Here is a 13955-nt window from a genome sequence, read left to right as displayed (position 1 = left end):
TTTTTTGAGACAGAGTCTTGCTCTGTTGCCCAGGCTAGAATGCAGAGGCGTGATCTCGGCTCGCTGCAACCTCCACCTTCCAGGTTCAAGCAATTCTCCTGCCTCACCCTCCTAAGTAGCTGGGACTACAGGCGCACGCCACCACAGCTGGCTAATTTTTGTATTTTTGGTAGAGATGGGGTTTCACCATGTTGGCCAGGCTGGTCTCGAACTCCTGACCTCAAGTGATCTGCCCGCCTCGGCCTTCCAAAGTGCGGGGATTACAGGCATGAGCCACCACACCCAGCACATTTATTTGTTTTAAATATAAACATGTTTGTTTGTGATTTAGATTTGCAACAAATCCAGTGAGGTGGCTACCTATTTAGTCAAAATGTACTTTAATAGACCACAGCCATTCTCTGACAAAGATTATAGGATGTCAAATACAGCACTGGCTTGAATATGCTTACAGTTTATTCTACTTAGACAAAGGTGAAGCAATATCTATTTGCTGGTGTTATCTATATGAGTATCTTGCTCCTCTTCTGTTTAGATTGTACGGCTGTCTTTATTACCTGAAATCATCCATATTATTCAGCTTAAAATACTGCTCACTTTAAGTGAAAAAACCTATGTAAAATTGTCAGTATAATAATATGGCTATCAAAAACTATTATGTTAAGAAGAAAAAATCATAACTAGGTATACGAAGGCATAAAGAGCTTAAGATAGTTATGTGAGCATAGTACAGTTATGTGAGCATAGTACTTTAGATTTGCTGGTATTTTCTTTTTCTTTTTTAAGAAATAGGGTTTTGCTCTGTCGCCTAGGCTGGAGTATAGTGGTGCAATCACGGCTCACTGCAGCCTTGAACTCCTGGGCTCAGGCGATTCTCCCACCTCAGCCTCCTGAGTACCTGGGACCACAGGCACGTGCCACCACACCCAGCTAATTTCTTTTCAATTTTGCTATATTTGGCCAGGCTGGTCTCGAACTCCTGGCCCCAGGCAATCCTCCCACCTCAGCCTCCCAAAGCGCTGGGATTATAGGCATGAGCCACTGCACCCAGCTGGATTAGCTGACATTCTCTTGTTTTGTTTACTTAACTCATTCTGGTTCTGTCTCCACTGCTGGACAAATCTTGATGAGGGGTAAGGCCTTTGTTTTATCCAAGGCTGAGTGGCCAAGGCCTAGAACAGGACCTGACACACAGCAGGCTCTCAGTAAGATGGGTGAATGAATGAGGGAATGCCCCCAAACAGCCCGGACTCAGTTGAGAACACCCCACCCTCATCCCCTAACCCACCTGTGATGAGGTCCTAAGAACGTCCCCCTTGCTTTCAGCATCCATCTGTGGCTCCCCACCCGAGACAGGGGCCCCAGAGCAAGGCAAGTCCCAGGAAGCTGTAGAAGGGACAGGGGTAGCCCGGGCAATGAACAAGCCCACCAGGCCGATGAGGAGCCCAGGCTGCATCTGACATGGGCATTCCATACCAGCCCAGGACCCCTGGCGCAGGACACATGCCCCTTCCTGACACTCTGCAGCCCTTTTTGGCCACTAGCTGAGGATGACCCCCCACCAGCCACGCTGGTGAAGGAAGTATCTTTGTCAGGTGCTCCTGAACCCCAGAAGGCCAAGGGCCTCAACTAGCAAGGAGAGATTTTCTAGGCTGCTACAACAATGATGCTGCAAGAGGGTGGCCACGTTGATCACCTGAGGTTGGACCAGTCATGCAACTCTGGAAACTACAACAGCAGCGATCTCCCTGTCGACTAGTCCAGCACCAGCAGATGCGTGAAAACACTAGGAGGTTTGCATGCTTTCAGGAACGGGGAGCTCATCACCGCATATACACTCTGTAGTTCCATCCCAGGAACGTTTGAACAATCAGACCAGGCTGAACTACCCACTGAATCAGCTAAATGCCTCCCTTTGCAGCCACACTCAAATGCATGTACCCTCTAACCATGACAAACCTCGAACATTCAACAGCTATGATCCCGAAGAGTCTCGCCTCCAACCTACCAGCACATGTTCCTCAAGGGGCAAGATCTGCAGCCCCTTTTACCTTTTGGGTTCCTGGGCACAAACATGAGATAACATGCCCTCCTCATCCCAACAATCTATGCTCCTGTTAATGCATCCCAAGAAAAACCCAGCCTCTTTCCAGCTGCCACACCTTCAATGCCTTGTACCCTGCTTGAAGATACAATGGTACCAGCCTCCAGCACTGCCCCATCCAGTGGCATGTGGCACTTAATTGACATTTTCTTCTCTCCCAGCCTCGGTCTGGGAAAAGGCCCCCATCATTAGAATACATCACATTGGCCACCTCCAAAGCCTCGGGGCCTGGATGAGTGCTCTGATCTGCCCCACAGTGGGCTGTGCCAGAGGGGCCTCGCTGTGCAGACGCCAGGTGACTCCAAACATGCTTATGCCAGAGCCCAAAACACCAGGCCCCGCCTGCACTAAGGCCACTCCCCATCTCCCTGAGCCGGCTGCCCTCTGCCCGCAACAGCTCCCTCCTGCTCAAACAGGATGCAGATGTACACAGACTGGGACCTCTGACCTCCGTCTCTCCAGACCCATCTGTACACCAGCAGCTCCCTCGCCCACCCTCCCAAACCCAGGCCTGTCTCCCGAAACCTCAGAGGGACACTCTCTCTGCTCCCCGTCCCCACCCCAGGTGCCACCTAGGGCTGTCTCCTGTCCCCTCTGGGAACACCTGCCCCTAGCCGGGAGCCCCTGATGGGAACAGAGAGCCCACGTCCCACATCCCATGCAGGCCGCTGAGAGCCTGCTCGCCCACCCTGCCCCCGTGTATCTGCACGGCTACCCACAAGCACTCACATTTTGATGTTCTCATGATACTGCCGGGTGTCGGAGGGCTGGTTGTACAACGGCTGCAAAGGGAGAGAGAGAAGCGCGTCAGAGCCCGGCTGGCCACTGGCCACTGCAGAGCCCACCGGCAGGAGCCCCAGGCCTGGCACAGAGGAGCTGTCCTCTGGGTGAGGGCTCAGCCATGGGCAGGCATGAAACGGAACACAGGGACCCAGCACGCAGCCCCAGCCAGGAACAGGCTGAAACTGGTTCCTCCGGGACAGCTGTGGGTACGGTGACCGCCCCCACCAAGGTTGTCATAGCTGCTCTGCGGGGCATTCAGCAGCGCTGGCCTGAAAGGGGCCACAGCCCAGAGCACACCAGGACAAACCCACACACACCCCAGAGGTTGGCCCTGGCCACCGAACACGGAAAGCCGCTCGGTTTCCCAGCTCACCATGGAAATGTGCGTCCCAACGCTGCAAGACACCACTCCACCCCCACTGACGAGCAAAGACAAAAACGTTGAATAATGCCAAGTGTTGGTGAGGTCTGGGGTGACAGGAAGGCTGGCACATAGCTGGTGGGAGCATGGTGTATGGGCACACGTCCCCCAGAGAGACAGTAGCCACTGCCTGGTGACGAACACCGACGCCCCCGCCTCCGACCCCCGTGCTCCTGCAGATGCCTACTGTGCTCTGCCAGGAGCCGGGCACTAGGATGTTGCTACAGCACTGCTCACAGCGGCCCATGAGAAGCAAGCTGGCTGTCCAACACCAGAAGAGCAGCTAAGGAGATCAGGGATCAGCTACACCACAAATCCCACACAGCCGTAAGAAAGGGATGCAGGGCCCACAGGCAGCAAGCACAGAGCTTCAAAGAGTGCACAAGGAGACGCAGAAAGCACTGCAGCATCTGTGATGGGGGCAGGGACCCAGACAGCTGCCACATGTCCCCTCCCAGATGGAAGAACCTTGCTTAGCAACCAAGAGCACAGCCTGGGTTCAAGTCCAGGTTCTGGTGCTTTCTGGCTGGGTCTCCATCTGTGCCTCCGTTTCTCCTCATCCATAAAATGGGGTTCAACTCATAGGGTTTTGCAAAGATCAAACGAGACAGTGCATGCTAAGCTCTGAGGCTGGCATCATCAGGGAGCAGTGACTGTGTTAATGGCACCCACCTTTCACGCCTCCCTGTAACCACCCATGACCTTGCTGTGGCCAGTGGAACCACTGCACCCTCAGCAAAAGCAGAGGCTTGACGATGAGAGTTCACATTTCTGCTGTTTCTGTCAAGAGAACGAGCCTAGCCTGGCCTGCAGGAAGCGGGCAGAGAGGCAAAGAGCAGAGTAGTGCCATCCCGCCTGGGCTGAGCTACAACACTGGCCCACTGACTCCCTCGCTGGCCACGGAGGTACAAGAGCTGAGTCCACACCAGCAGAAATGCTCAGCTGCCTTCCAGACTCATAAGAAACAGTAAACAGTTCCTGCTTCAAGCCTCTAAATGTGGGGCGGCTTTGTGCCCCAGCAGTGGCCATGTAACCGCACTGCATAACTGATACACTCACCCCTACTGTACAGACAGGAAAACTGAGTCCTTAAGAGCTTACAACATTGCCCACAGCTGGTACGAGATGTGCCTGAATGACAGCCCATCTCTCAGCTCCAGTGCTGGAGGAAGGAGTCTGCTCCCCTCTCTGCCTGAGCCTGTGTGTGTGTGTGTGTGTGTGTTTGCCTTTCTGTCTGTCTCCCTCTCTTCCTATCCCTCTCCCTCACCCACGCACGCACACAGTAGGAGCCTCCCAGGGTGGCCATGGGTGACAATGGTGGGAAGATCAGGTACAGAGTATGAGTGATCAGGTGGAATGGGGTAAGGATGGAGACGTGGAGTCCTGCAGCCTCGGGGCAGGACTGCAGCAACAGAAAGGACACGCAAGTCTCTTCCCTGGGGATAGAGCTGAACACACCTCCTGATGACGCCAGCAGAGGGGCCACCCAGATCCCCGCCCACCCACCCCAGAGAAGGGCTGCTGCAGCTCTGCAGAGCCTCACAGACGGTCTCGGCTGGTGACAATGTCGCCTTTCTCCCTGTAGCCCCAGATACCCTGCTAGGGAATTCACCACTGGACTAGGGCAATTCCAGCGTCCTGCTCAGCTACTCTCCTAGGGACAGGGATGTCATCCTGCAGCTGACATGAGCCATTTCTCCCCATGCCGGGTCAGGCTCCCCTCCCAAGGTTCTCAGCCCTGAACAGAGGGCAGTTTCCCCACCCCGACCCTGGAGGTTTGAACCAGAGGGAGAAGTGAGCAGAGGAACAAGAGAGTCCATGGTCAGACTCACTGCAGAACTTTCCAGTGGAAAGAAGGGGTGCAGTGCAGCATCCCTGCAGAGGGTGCGAGTCCTTGTCTCAGGAATGGCAAGGGGCCCTATCAAGATGCCCATGCTGTAACCCAGGGCAACACGTTGGCTCCTTTATGTTCCCCACATGCCAATCAAATGCAGGCCAGGTGCAAGTGGACATCACTTAAAGGTTCGGGTTTTGGAAACAGGCCCCAGTTTAAATGGTGGCTCCTCCCTCGCTAGCTGTGAGCTTGGACAAGTGCCCTCAACACTCCAGCCTCAGTTTCCTCATCTGGAACATGGGTGTAGACCAAAGAGGACCTACTTCACAGAAATTTTGGATAGCTCAGAAAATTTCAGACTCGGTGAAATTTAGTGTTTGTCTTGTTTTGGTTTTAAAGATAGCAAACAGCCGAAGGGGTCAGAAGGGGACTGAAAGCCCACCACACACGACCCTGGGAGGGAGTGGTGGGCAGAGGGGACAGTGCTTCGGCGGCACAGGGCGGGTACAGAAACACAAGACAGGCTCCCGGGGGCAGCAGGAGCCCGGTCAGCCTCCAACCCACCGAAGCCACCGGGGAGGGAGGCCACTTCCACTTGGTGGCCTCCTCCTATGCCCTGTAGATAGGGACACAGCCCCTGCTTCTCAAGGTGGCCATCGGTGAGCGGCCTGCAAGGCGAAGGCCCGGAAAGACTGAGGATACTGTGGGTGCTGCCGCCTCTAAACAGGGGCTGCCCCCTGGGAGGCACTCACCAGCCACTCCCCGAGGCCACTGAACCCCAGGAGCCCAGGGGAAGCTCTGGGCCCAGAGCTGCTCGAATGCTGTGTGTCGCCATAGCAACAGGCTGAGGCCAGCCATCTTGGAAAGCCCAGAAGGGGGTTGGGGGAGGGAGGGACAGTGACATGTCCTGGCAGACGCATTGCTGAGGGGACACAGGGCCCGAGGGGACTCCCCAGCACCCCCCTCACCCTCTGCAGAGGGGGCTGCACAAAGGCCTGGCGGCTCCCCAGCCCAGGCTAGGCGGGGTCCCCACATGGGGCCATGAGACACCTCCACAGCCACAGGTTGGGGGCATGGATGGCCCCTGTCCCTCACCCCCAGGCCTTATCCTCCCGGGAGAAATGACCCCTGTGGGGACACATGCCAGTGAGGACATCAAGGCCCAGATGAGTGTGGAGGCTGGGGTGGCACCCAGGAGGCCCCAGGGTCTAGCTCTCTCTTGCTCAGCCTCCGTCTCCTCTAAAATCAGAGGCGCAGCCACTCAGAGGGCAGAAAGAGGGCAAAGGGGAGCAGGTGCCAGACGCAGGGCCTAGGCAAAGATGAGGCACAGTGGTGACTAAGAAAGCCAGCAGGGGCCAGGGAGGAGGCGGCCCCCCTCGGGCTTTGAGCCAGCCAGCAGGGCCACCAGGAAGAGCCACAGTCCCAGGCGGCCTGAGCTGGCAATAAATGAAGCGTCAGCCCCAGCCCTCAACCCGCTGGTGACACCAGCTTCTTAAAATAACGCCTTGGAACAGGAAGGAAGCAATGACTCAAAGCGGCAGAGAGGTCGGGGCCGCCGGGCGCGCCCTCCACCACCACGCCTGCGCCCAGCCTGGCCCAGGCCCTACAGCTGGGCGGTGCGCCCTCCACCACCGCGCCTGCTCCCAGCCTGGCCCGGGCCCCATAGCTGGGCAGAAGGGGCCGTACCCCACCATCTCGGAGCCCCAGACCCCTGGTTAGCACCTCTGCTGCTATTTTCATCCTTTCCAATGCACATTCCTCCAGGGAGGCCACAGGGATCCATCCCTGCCGAGGGGAGGGGCGTTGGAACTGCAGCTTCTGATGGAAGACACCCTGGGAACTGGACTCTGTGACCCACAGCCCCTGGGTCCTCAGGCCATCCCTGGTCCGGGCTTCTGGCACCTAGGTGGTAGACAGGCCCCTGCAGAGGGTGTACCACGGAGCTGCCTCTGCTTGGAGGATGCCTGTGGCCACTCAGGCCTGGCAGATCTGTGCAGAACTGGCCAGCCGCTCCCCCCGGGGCTCAGCACACCTCCCCACCTCATCTCTTGCTGTGTGGCCGGCACAAGGCTCTCCCCTTGCTGAGCCTCATCCAGAAAATGGGATGGCAACAGCTCTGCGAGGCGCCCTCCCTTTCCCCACTGACTGGCACCAAGCCAGGGGCCTTCAAGAGTCCAGACACTAGACTTTAGCCTCCTGTGCCATCAGCCCTTTGGTAGCCTCTGCTCTGAGATCCCCAAGCGGGAGACAACCCCATCCCCTTGTCTCCAAAGAACCAGAGAAGACTCACTGTGGGGCCCCTGGTTCCAAAGCTTCTGACACCAGCAGCTGCCCACCCCCATCCGCCCACAGACTCCCACGGACAGGGGCTTCCTCGCCTGTGTTCCTCGGGCCCTAAGACACGGGGGCCTCCAGGCCCTTTCCCCTAGGAAGCCCCCGGGGACCAATCAGGAAAGGGGAGCGGGAGGACCTGGAAGTCTGGAAATGGTTGGGAACTTCGTCCAACCCTGCCATCCCCATTTGGCAAAAAAGGAGAAACCGAGGCAAGAGGCAGCTTACTGGTGGGGATGTAAAATGGTACGGCCACTTTGGAAAACAGTTGGGCAGTTCCCCAAGGGGCTACACATAGGGTTAACAGAGGATCTAGCAATTCCACGCCTAGGTACACACCCAGGAGAAATGAAGACGGACGTTCGCATGGAAACGGCACACTAATGTTCCAACAACTTTATTCACAATACCCCAAATATGCAAACAATCTCATGTCCACCAACTGATGAGTGGGTAAACAACACGTGACCTGCCCCTACAGTGAAAACATGATTCAGCCACAAAAAGGAATGAAGGACCAACCCACACTCAACACGGATGAACCTCGAAACCATGATGCTGAGGGAGAGAAACCAGACACAAAGGACCACATATTGCAAGATTCCATTTATAGGAAATGTCCAGAATAGGCAAATCCATAGAGACAGAAGGGTTTCTTTTTGAGATGATGGAATGTTCTAAAATTGACCGTGGTGACAGTTGCACACATCTGTGAATACACTAAAACCCACTGAATTGTACGCTTTAAATGGGTGAATGGCATGCGTGCGAACTGTACTTCAATAAAGCTGTTTACAAAACAGAAAAACAAGCAAGCAGCAGCTGCTGCTGAAAACTTCCCCAGAAATCACTTCCACGAAGAGAAGCATGACCCCAGGCCAGAGCTCGTCACCCAGGTCGCCCAGGCCCAAGGATGTACCTGGAGGGGGCAGAGCCCTGAAGGGATGGGGGAGCCCGGCGAGGTTTCTGAGTCCAGCCAGGTGGGCGGCTGGGCCCTGCTTCTGAGCTGGAGGAGCCCTTGCCATCTCCTCCCTGCTTCTGCCTTCTGAGCGGGCCTGGGAGCCTGGGGCTTGCAGTTCCTGAGTGGCCTCAACAGACGGACCCCAGGCTTCGGGGAGCTCTCACTGTGCAAAACTGAGCAGCCTGCAGAAACTTCACGGGGAGCAGCTCATCACCAAATTGTTCACAATTCCTGAGCGCTTCGCAGGGGCCAGGAGCTGCACCAGGTGAGCCTTTAATGGGCCTCACTGCCTTTAATCCTGGGAAGACCCTGGAAGGAGGCCCTAGAGTGTCTGCCTGTCCCAGATGAGAGAGCACTGTGGTACTGGGAGGTCAGCCCCTTTCCTAAGGCCACTTGGCAAACATGCAGTGGAATTGAGTTTAGATGGAGGCTCTGAAGGTGTCAGACTTGTTTCGTTTATGAGGCAGGGTCTCACTCTACTGCCCAGGCTAGAGTACAGTGGTGTGATCATGGCTCACTGTAGCCTTGAACTCCTGGGCTCAAGCCATCCTCCTGCCTCAGCCTCCCAAGCAACTGGGACAACAGGCGTGCATCACCACACCTGGTGAATTTTTAAATTTTTTGCAGAGACAAGATGTTGCTATTTTGCCCAGGCTGATCTCAAATTCCTGGCTTCATGCAATCCTCCTGCCTTGGCCTCCCATAGTGCTGGGATTACAGGTGTGAGCCACTACACATGGCCGAAAGCGTAAAGACTTTACCTGCACCCTGGGTGCACTCATACGCACACCCTAGCCCACCATGCACACAGACTCTCCCTCATCTGGCACACATGTGGGTAGCAGTATGCCTTCAATGCCCACCACGGCCATCCATGCTGACCAATTCAGTGCGCACACATGGCTGTGGGGCAGGCAGGGGCTGTGGCCCGTTCTCTGGGAGCTAGGGCTTCTGCATCCACCCATCCTCAGCCCAGGGACTCCAGGAGGCTTGGGACTTGCTTTCCAGCTCTGCTGCTGACATGGCGTCTTTCCACGGCAAAAGGACACTAGTGACAGCCATCATCACCATCATCATCATCACCATCATCATAGCTAATGCCGAACACTTACTGTCTGCAAGGCAGGCGCCACACCTGATGCTGGACAAACATTAACACAGCTCCTCCTCACTGTACCCAGTGGAATAGGTGCTGTTAGGATTCCCATTTTACAGATGAGGAAGCTGAAGCACAGAGACGGAAACAAACCCGCTCAAGATCACACCACCATGGAGCAGCGAACCTGGGAGTGGACCGAGATCGCGTGACCCAGAGAACCGGCTCTCCGTGCTCAGCTGGAGCAAACGCGCTGGCCTAGAGGTGTGTGTCTCTCCTCACGGCCCAAGTGGCCGGGCTTCACGGTGTGCACAGGAGTGCGCAGGTGGCCCCACAGGCGCTTGCTGCCAAGACTCCCCACCCCCACTCAGCCCAGCCAGGCCCGCCCACCCGCTATCTGCCATCCTCTCATCAGGAAGGTGGGTTTCCTGCCTCCTCCGCGGACGCCGCCTGGGCAGCGCTTGGCAATAGATGACTTCCTCCTCCACCGCACCCTCCCGCCTCCCTGCCCACCTCTCCAGCCACCCCCGCCCTCCCCAGAGCCCCCGACCCTGTACCCCAGCTCACCAGCTCCACCTGGGGCCCCAGGCCTTCCAGAATCCGATGTGCAGCTTCGGCCTTCTTCTGCAGGGTGATGGCGAAGAGGAGGAATTTTTTTAAAAAACAAAAAAACACAGATTATAAATAGAGGCTTCCCGGAGCAGCGGGCACCTGCCCAGCCCAGTCCAGCATGCTGATCCTCAATACGGGGGAGGGAGGCCTGGGGCCCTCTCCAGGCCCTCCCCAGGCTGGAAAAAAACACAGAGGGGCCTCAATACCCCCACAGCGGCCCCAGCAAGCCCGCCAAGTTTCGATTTTAGCAAATGCGCCAGGTCCACTGAAGCCTGTTCCCCGGCAGGCGCGCAGGCCTCGCTCCCCCAGGGCCCGGCGACATGGGCACCGCTCCCCGCCAGCCCAGCCAACACTGCCAGCCCTGAGATGCCTTCCCTCGCCCTGGAAGCTGGTTGGGTTGTCTACAATTACCTCAGAGCTAGTGCAGCCAGCGAGGGAAGGAGGAGGAGGAGGAGGAGGAGGAGGAGGGAGGGTGAGATAGAGGCGCTCAGAGATACCCTTTCTAGGATTCTTGTGTTTCACAATCATGTGATTATTTCTGGGCTGCCCTGGGGCCTCCCCGCCTCCTCCCCACTCACAAGTGGGGACTTATTAGGAAAACAGGATCATGTGGTGCAGGGCTCAGTGGCCACTCCGTCACTAGGCTGGACCTCCGGGCCCCCACCCCGGCCCTCGGCGTGAAGGCAGACGTTGTGCCTCGGCCAGGCCCACCAACCCCCAGCCTGGGACCACCAGGGTCCGCTCAGAGGAGGCCTGGAGGATGGCCCAGGCCAGCCAGGTACAGGAAGGTGGGGGTGGAGGGGCTCCTGAAGGTGGCTTCCTGGGGCTTGTGACAGAGGGCAGGGGCAGAATTTGGGTGGGTTCGGGCGCCCCCTGCACAAGGCTAAACTGCGTGTGCACTGGCAAATGGGTGTTCACGGGCTGGCACGTGGGCGATCCCCTGCTGTGACTCAGCTGCATTGGGGCTGCCACTCAGTATTTGGCAATGACTAGGTGGACAGGGTGCAGAAGTCATCATCACCATACTGAAACTGTCCCCAGTGACCCCAAACCCAGATTGGCCAAAAGTAGGTGACCCCGAGTCCTGGGAAATGTGGCTGCCAACAAAAATTCGACGCAGCCTTTGCCAAGATCTCCTCACAGGGCGGAGGGGCCCAGGCTCCCCGGCTGCAGCAGAGAGGGGAGGGCATGGCGGGTCAGCATCACTCCCACTCCCCCGCCCTTGGAGAAAGACAGCGGGTATGTAGGTGGGCTCAAGCCGGAACCTAGAGCTGCCTCTGCCTAGAGCCCAGGGCCCGGCCCACCAAGAGCAGGGCTATGCTCTCGGCCACCTTCACGCTGAGCCGAAACCCAGAGACCTGCAGCCTCAAGGTGCGGCTGGGGGCTGGAACAGCGGGGGAGAACTATTACAGTAGTGATCACTTCCCCAAGCACCTGCCATGAGCCGACCATCGGGCACACGCTGTGTTCTTAACATTTCAATCACGCATAAGCACCACGGGAGGCACACGCAGGAGTAGCCCCATTTCACAGATGGTGAAACTGAGGCGCAGAAACAAAACACAGAGAAGAAGCCCTTCTTACGACCTCCAGGATCCACGGACAGAGGAAGCCAAGGGCCAGGTCCCACGCAGGGCCACCCCTAGGCTTGGGACTAGTATTTCCGATGGATGGGGGCAGATATCACCCCGAGAGTCACTGTCCCAGCCACACCCTCGAAGCAGGAAAGAGTCTGCCCTGGGGTACTGAAGATGGGAGAACCCCTGAGCCAGGCCCAGTGAAGGACTGGGTATGGGGTGGCATGGGGGCAGGGCAGCTTCCAAACGCTGGGACCGGTGGAGAGACATGGAATGAATGAGACCGGGCCCCTGCCTGGAATAAACCCAAACAACAGCTGTTGGTTAAGAGCAGTAACAGCAGATCAGTATGCTCAGGCGGAGAGAGGTATGTATGAAAGTGTCTTGATTCAGCCTCCCCTCCCCAGAGAGGCCTTCCCTGACCCGCCGCAGCAGGGTGGCCCACCTCCCTCGACCACTCTTTTCCCCACCTGGCTGTCTTCACAGCACATGTGGTCAGGGGTAAGGGTCTGCAGCCCACTATTTATCTTACTGGCCATGTCCCCCTGATGAGGACTTTATGAGGAGCAAGGCACCTGCTCTGTTCTCTGCTGCACCCACAGTGCCTGGAACAGCGTCTGGCTCAGAGTGGATGCTCAGGAATGGTCTAAATACCTGGAAATGGGGTCGGCTGGCTCCCTCGCTCAGGCTGGCTCCTTCACTCAGGCTGTCTCTGGGGCAAAGCATTCTTGTACCCACAGGCTGTCTGGTCCCAGCCCAGAACCCTGTCCTCTTTCCACATTGCTGCAGCTGGCCCAGTGCCTCCCTGCCTCTCCACCAGGACCAGAAGAGGCCAGCACCAGCCACCAAGCTGCTATCGTCCAGCAGGGCTCAGCACAGGATTGAGGGCAGCAGGCACTTTCTCCAGGGCCATGGGCGAAGCAGTCCACATCCCGGACATGCCTGGCCTTTCCAAGGACATAGAGGCCTCTCTGCCTCCTCCATAGAGGTGGCCGAGAGGGCAGGCCCTGTCTCCCTGCTCTCCAAGCCACAACCAAGATTGCCAAGCCTCCCAGTAATCTGTTTCTGGGTGCAAGGGCTGCCCCATTTTACAGATGGGGAAACTGAGGCTCAGAGAGGACACTTGGATAGGAGGTCACCAATCCACACAGTTCTAGGCAAAATCCCAAACCCTTCCCACCTGAACCTCTCCCACCTAGAACATTCCCCAACCCCAATATTCCTATGGCTCATATCTGTACATCTCCTTGGCCCCCTTGGGCGCCACCTCCCGACACTGGCTCCCTGGCTGCCCTTGGTCCTGGCAAACAGCAACTGCTCCAACAGGAGCTCCTGTCCGCATCTTCCCCATGCAGGCCCAAAGCCCAGCTTGCAGGGGACACCAGGATATACTTGGTAGAGCTGAACCAACTCCACCCAAGGGTGGCAAAACTCAGGGACTGCTCTGGCCCAGAGGAGGGCTTCATGCTGGGCTGACACCTGCCAGTGGGAGGCTGGAATTCAGGGGACTCAGCCCCACCCTGGGTGATAAGGGAAACAGGCCTTTCTCAATCCCGCTGAAACCCGACTGCCCCCACGCACGTCCTCCCGTGTTCCTGGCCTTGCGGTGGCCGAGTTTTCTGCTCTGATGGTGGCAGGTGGGGCTGATGCTGCAGGGGAGGTGGCCAAGCCTGAGAGAAGCCACTGCCCAAGCTCACCTGGCTCAGAGAGGAGAGGAGAACCTAGGGACTCAGGCCAGTGAGGGGCCCTGTTCACCATGGCGTCCACCCACTGTAGGGGCTCTCACCAGGCAACTGGGGATCACTCAAGCAATGGCACTCCTGCAGGGACTCTGTGTGGCCAGACCTCCCATGCCCAAAACGCCTAGGAGCTGCGCTGGGGCACACAAGTCCTTAGTCACCTATGCAAACAGGTGCACGGGAGCACCAGACCCACGTGACCAAGTGCACATGCTGAGATCTGGGAATGTGCAAAGATATACACACATGTCAGGCCGGGCGCGGTGGCTCAAGCCTGTAATCCCAGCACTTTGGGAGGCCGAGATGGGTGGATCACGAGGTCAGGAGATCGAGACCATCCTGGCTAACACGGTGAAACCCTGTCTCTACTAAAAATACAAAAAACTAGCCGGGCGAGGTGGCGGGCGCCTGTAGTCCCAGCTACTAGGGAGGCTGAGGCAGGAGAATGGCGTGAACCCGGGAGGCGGAGCTTGCAGTGAGCCGAGATTGTGCCACTG

The 13955-nt window shown here is 57.3% G+C and overlaps 1 protein-coding gene across 1 annotated transcript in view; it reads right to left on the bottom strand.

The window, feature by feature from the left end:
• The window catches only part of NCOR2 (nuclear receptor corepressor 2), a 215857-nt gene that overhangs the window by 127903 nt on the left and 73999 nt on the right, over positions 1-13955 (bottom strand). Inside the window, 2 exon segments of the mRNA XM_017889687.1 lie at positions 2834-2886; positions 10098-10154. Coding sequence (XP_017745176.1) covers positions 2834-2886; positions 10098-10154 — 110 coding nt within the window.

This window comes from Rhinopithecus bieti, unplaced genomic scaffold (assembly GCF_001698545.2).
Source record: "Rhinopithecus bieti isolate Rb0 unplaced genomic scaffold, ASM169854v2 scaffold_574, whole genome shotgun sequence".
In the NCBI taxonomy this organism is placed as follows: domain Eukaryota; kingdom Metazoa; phylum Chordata; class Mammalia; order Primates; family Cercopithecidae; genus Rhinopithecus; species Rhinopithecus bieti.
Note: the sequence above shows the minus strand (reverse complement) of the source record. Positions and strands in the feature narration are given on the sequence as shown.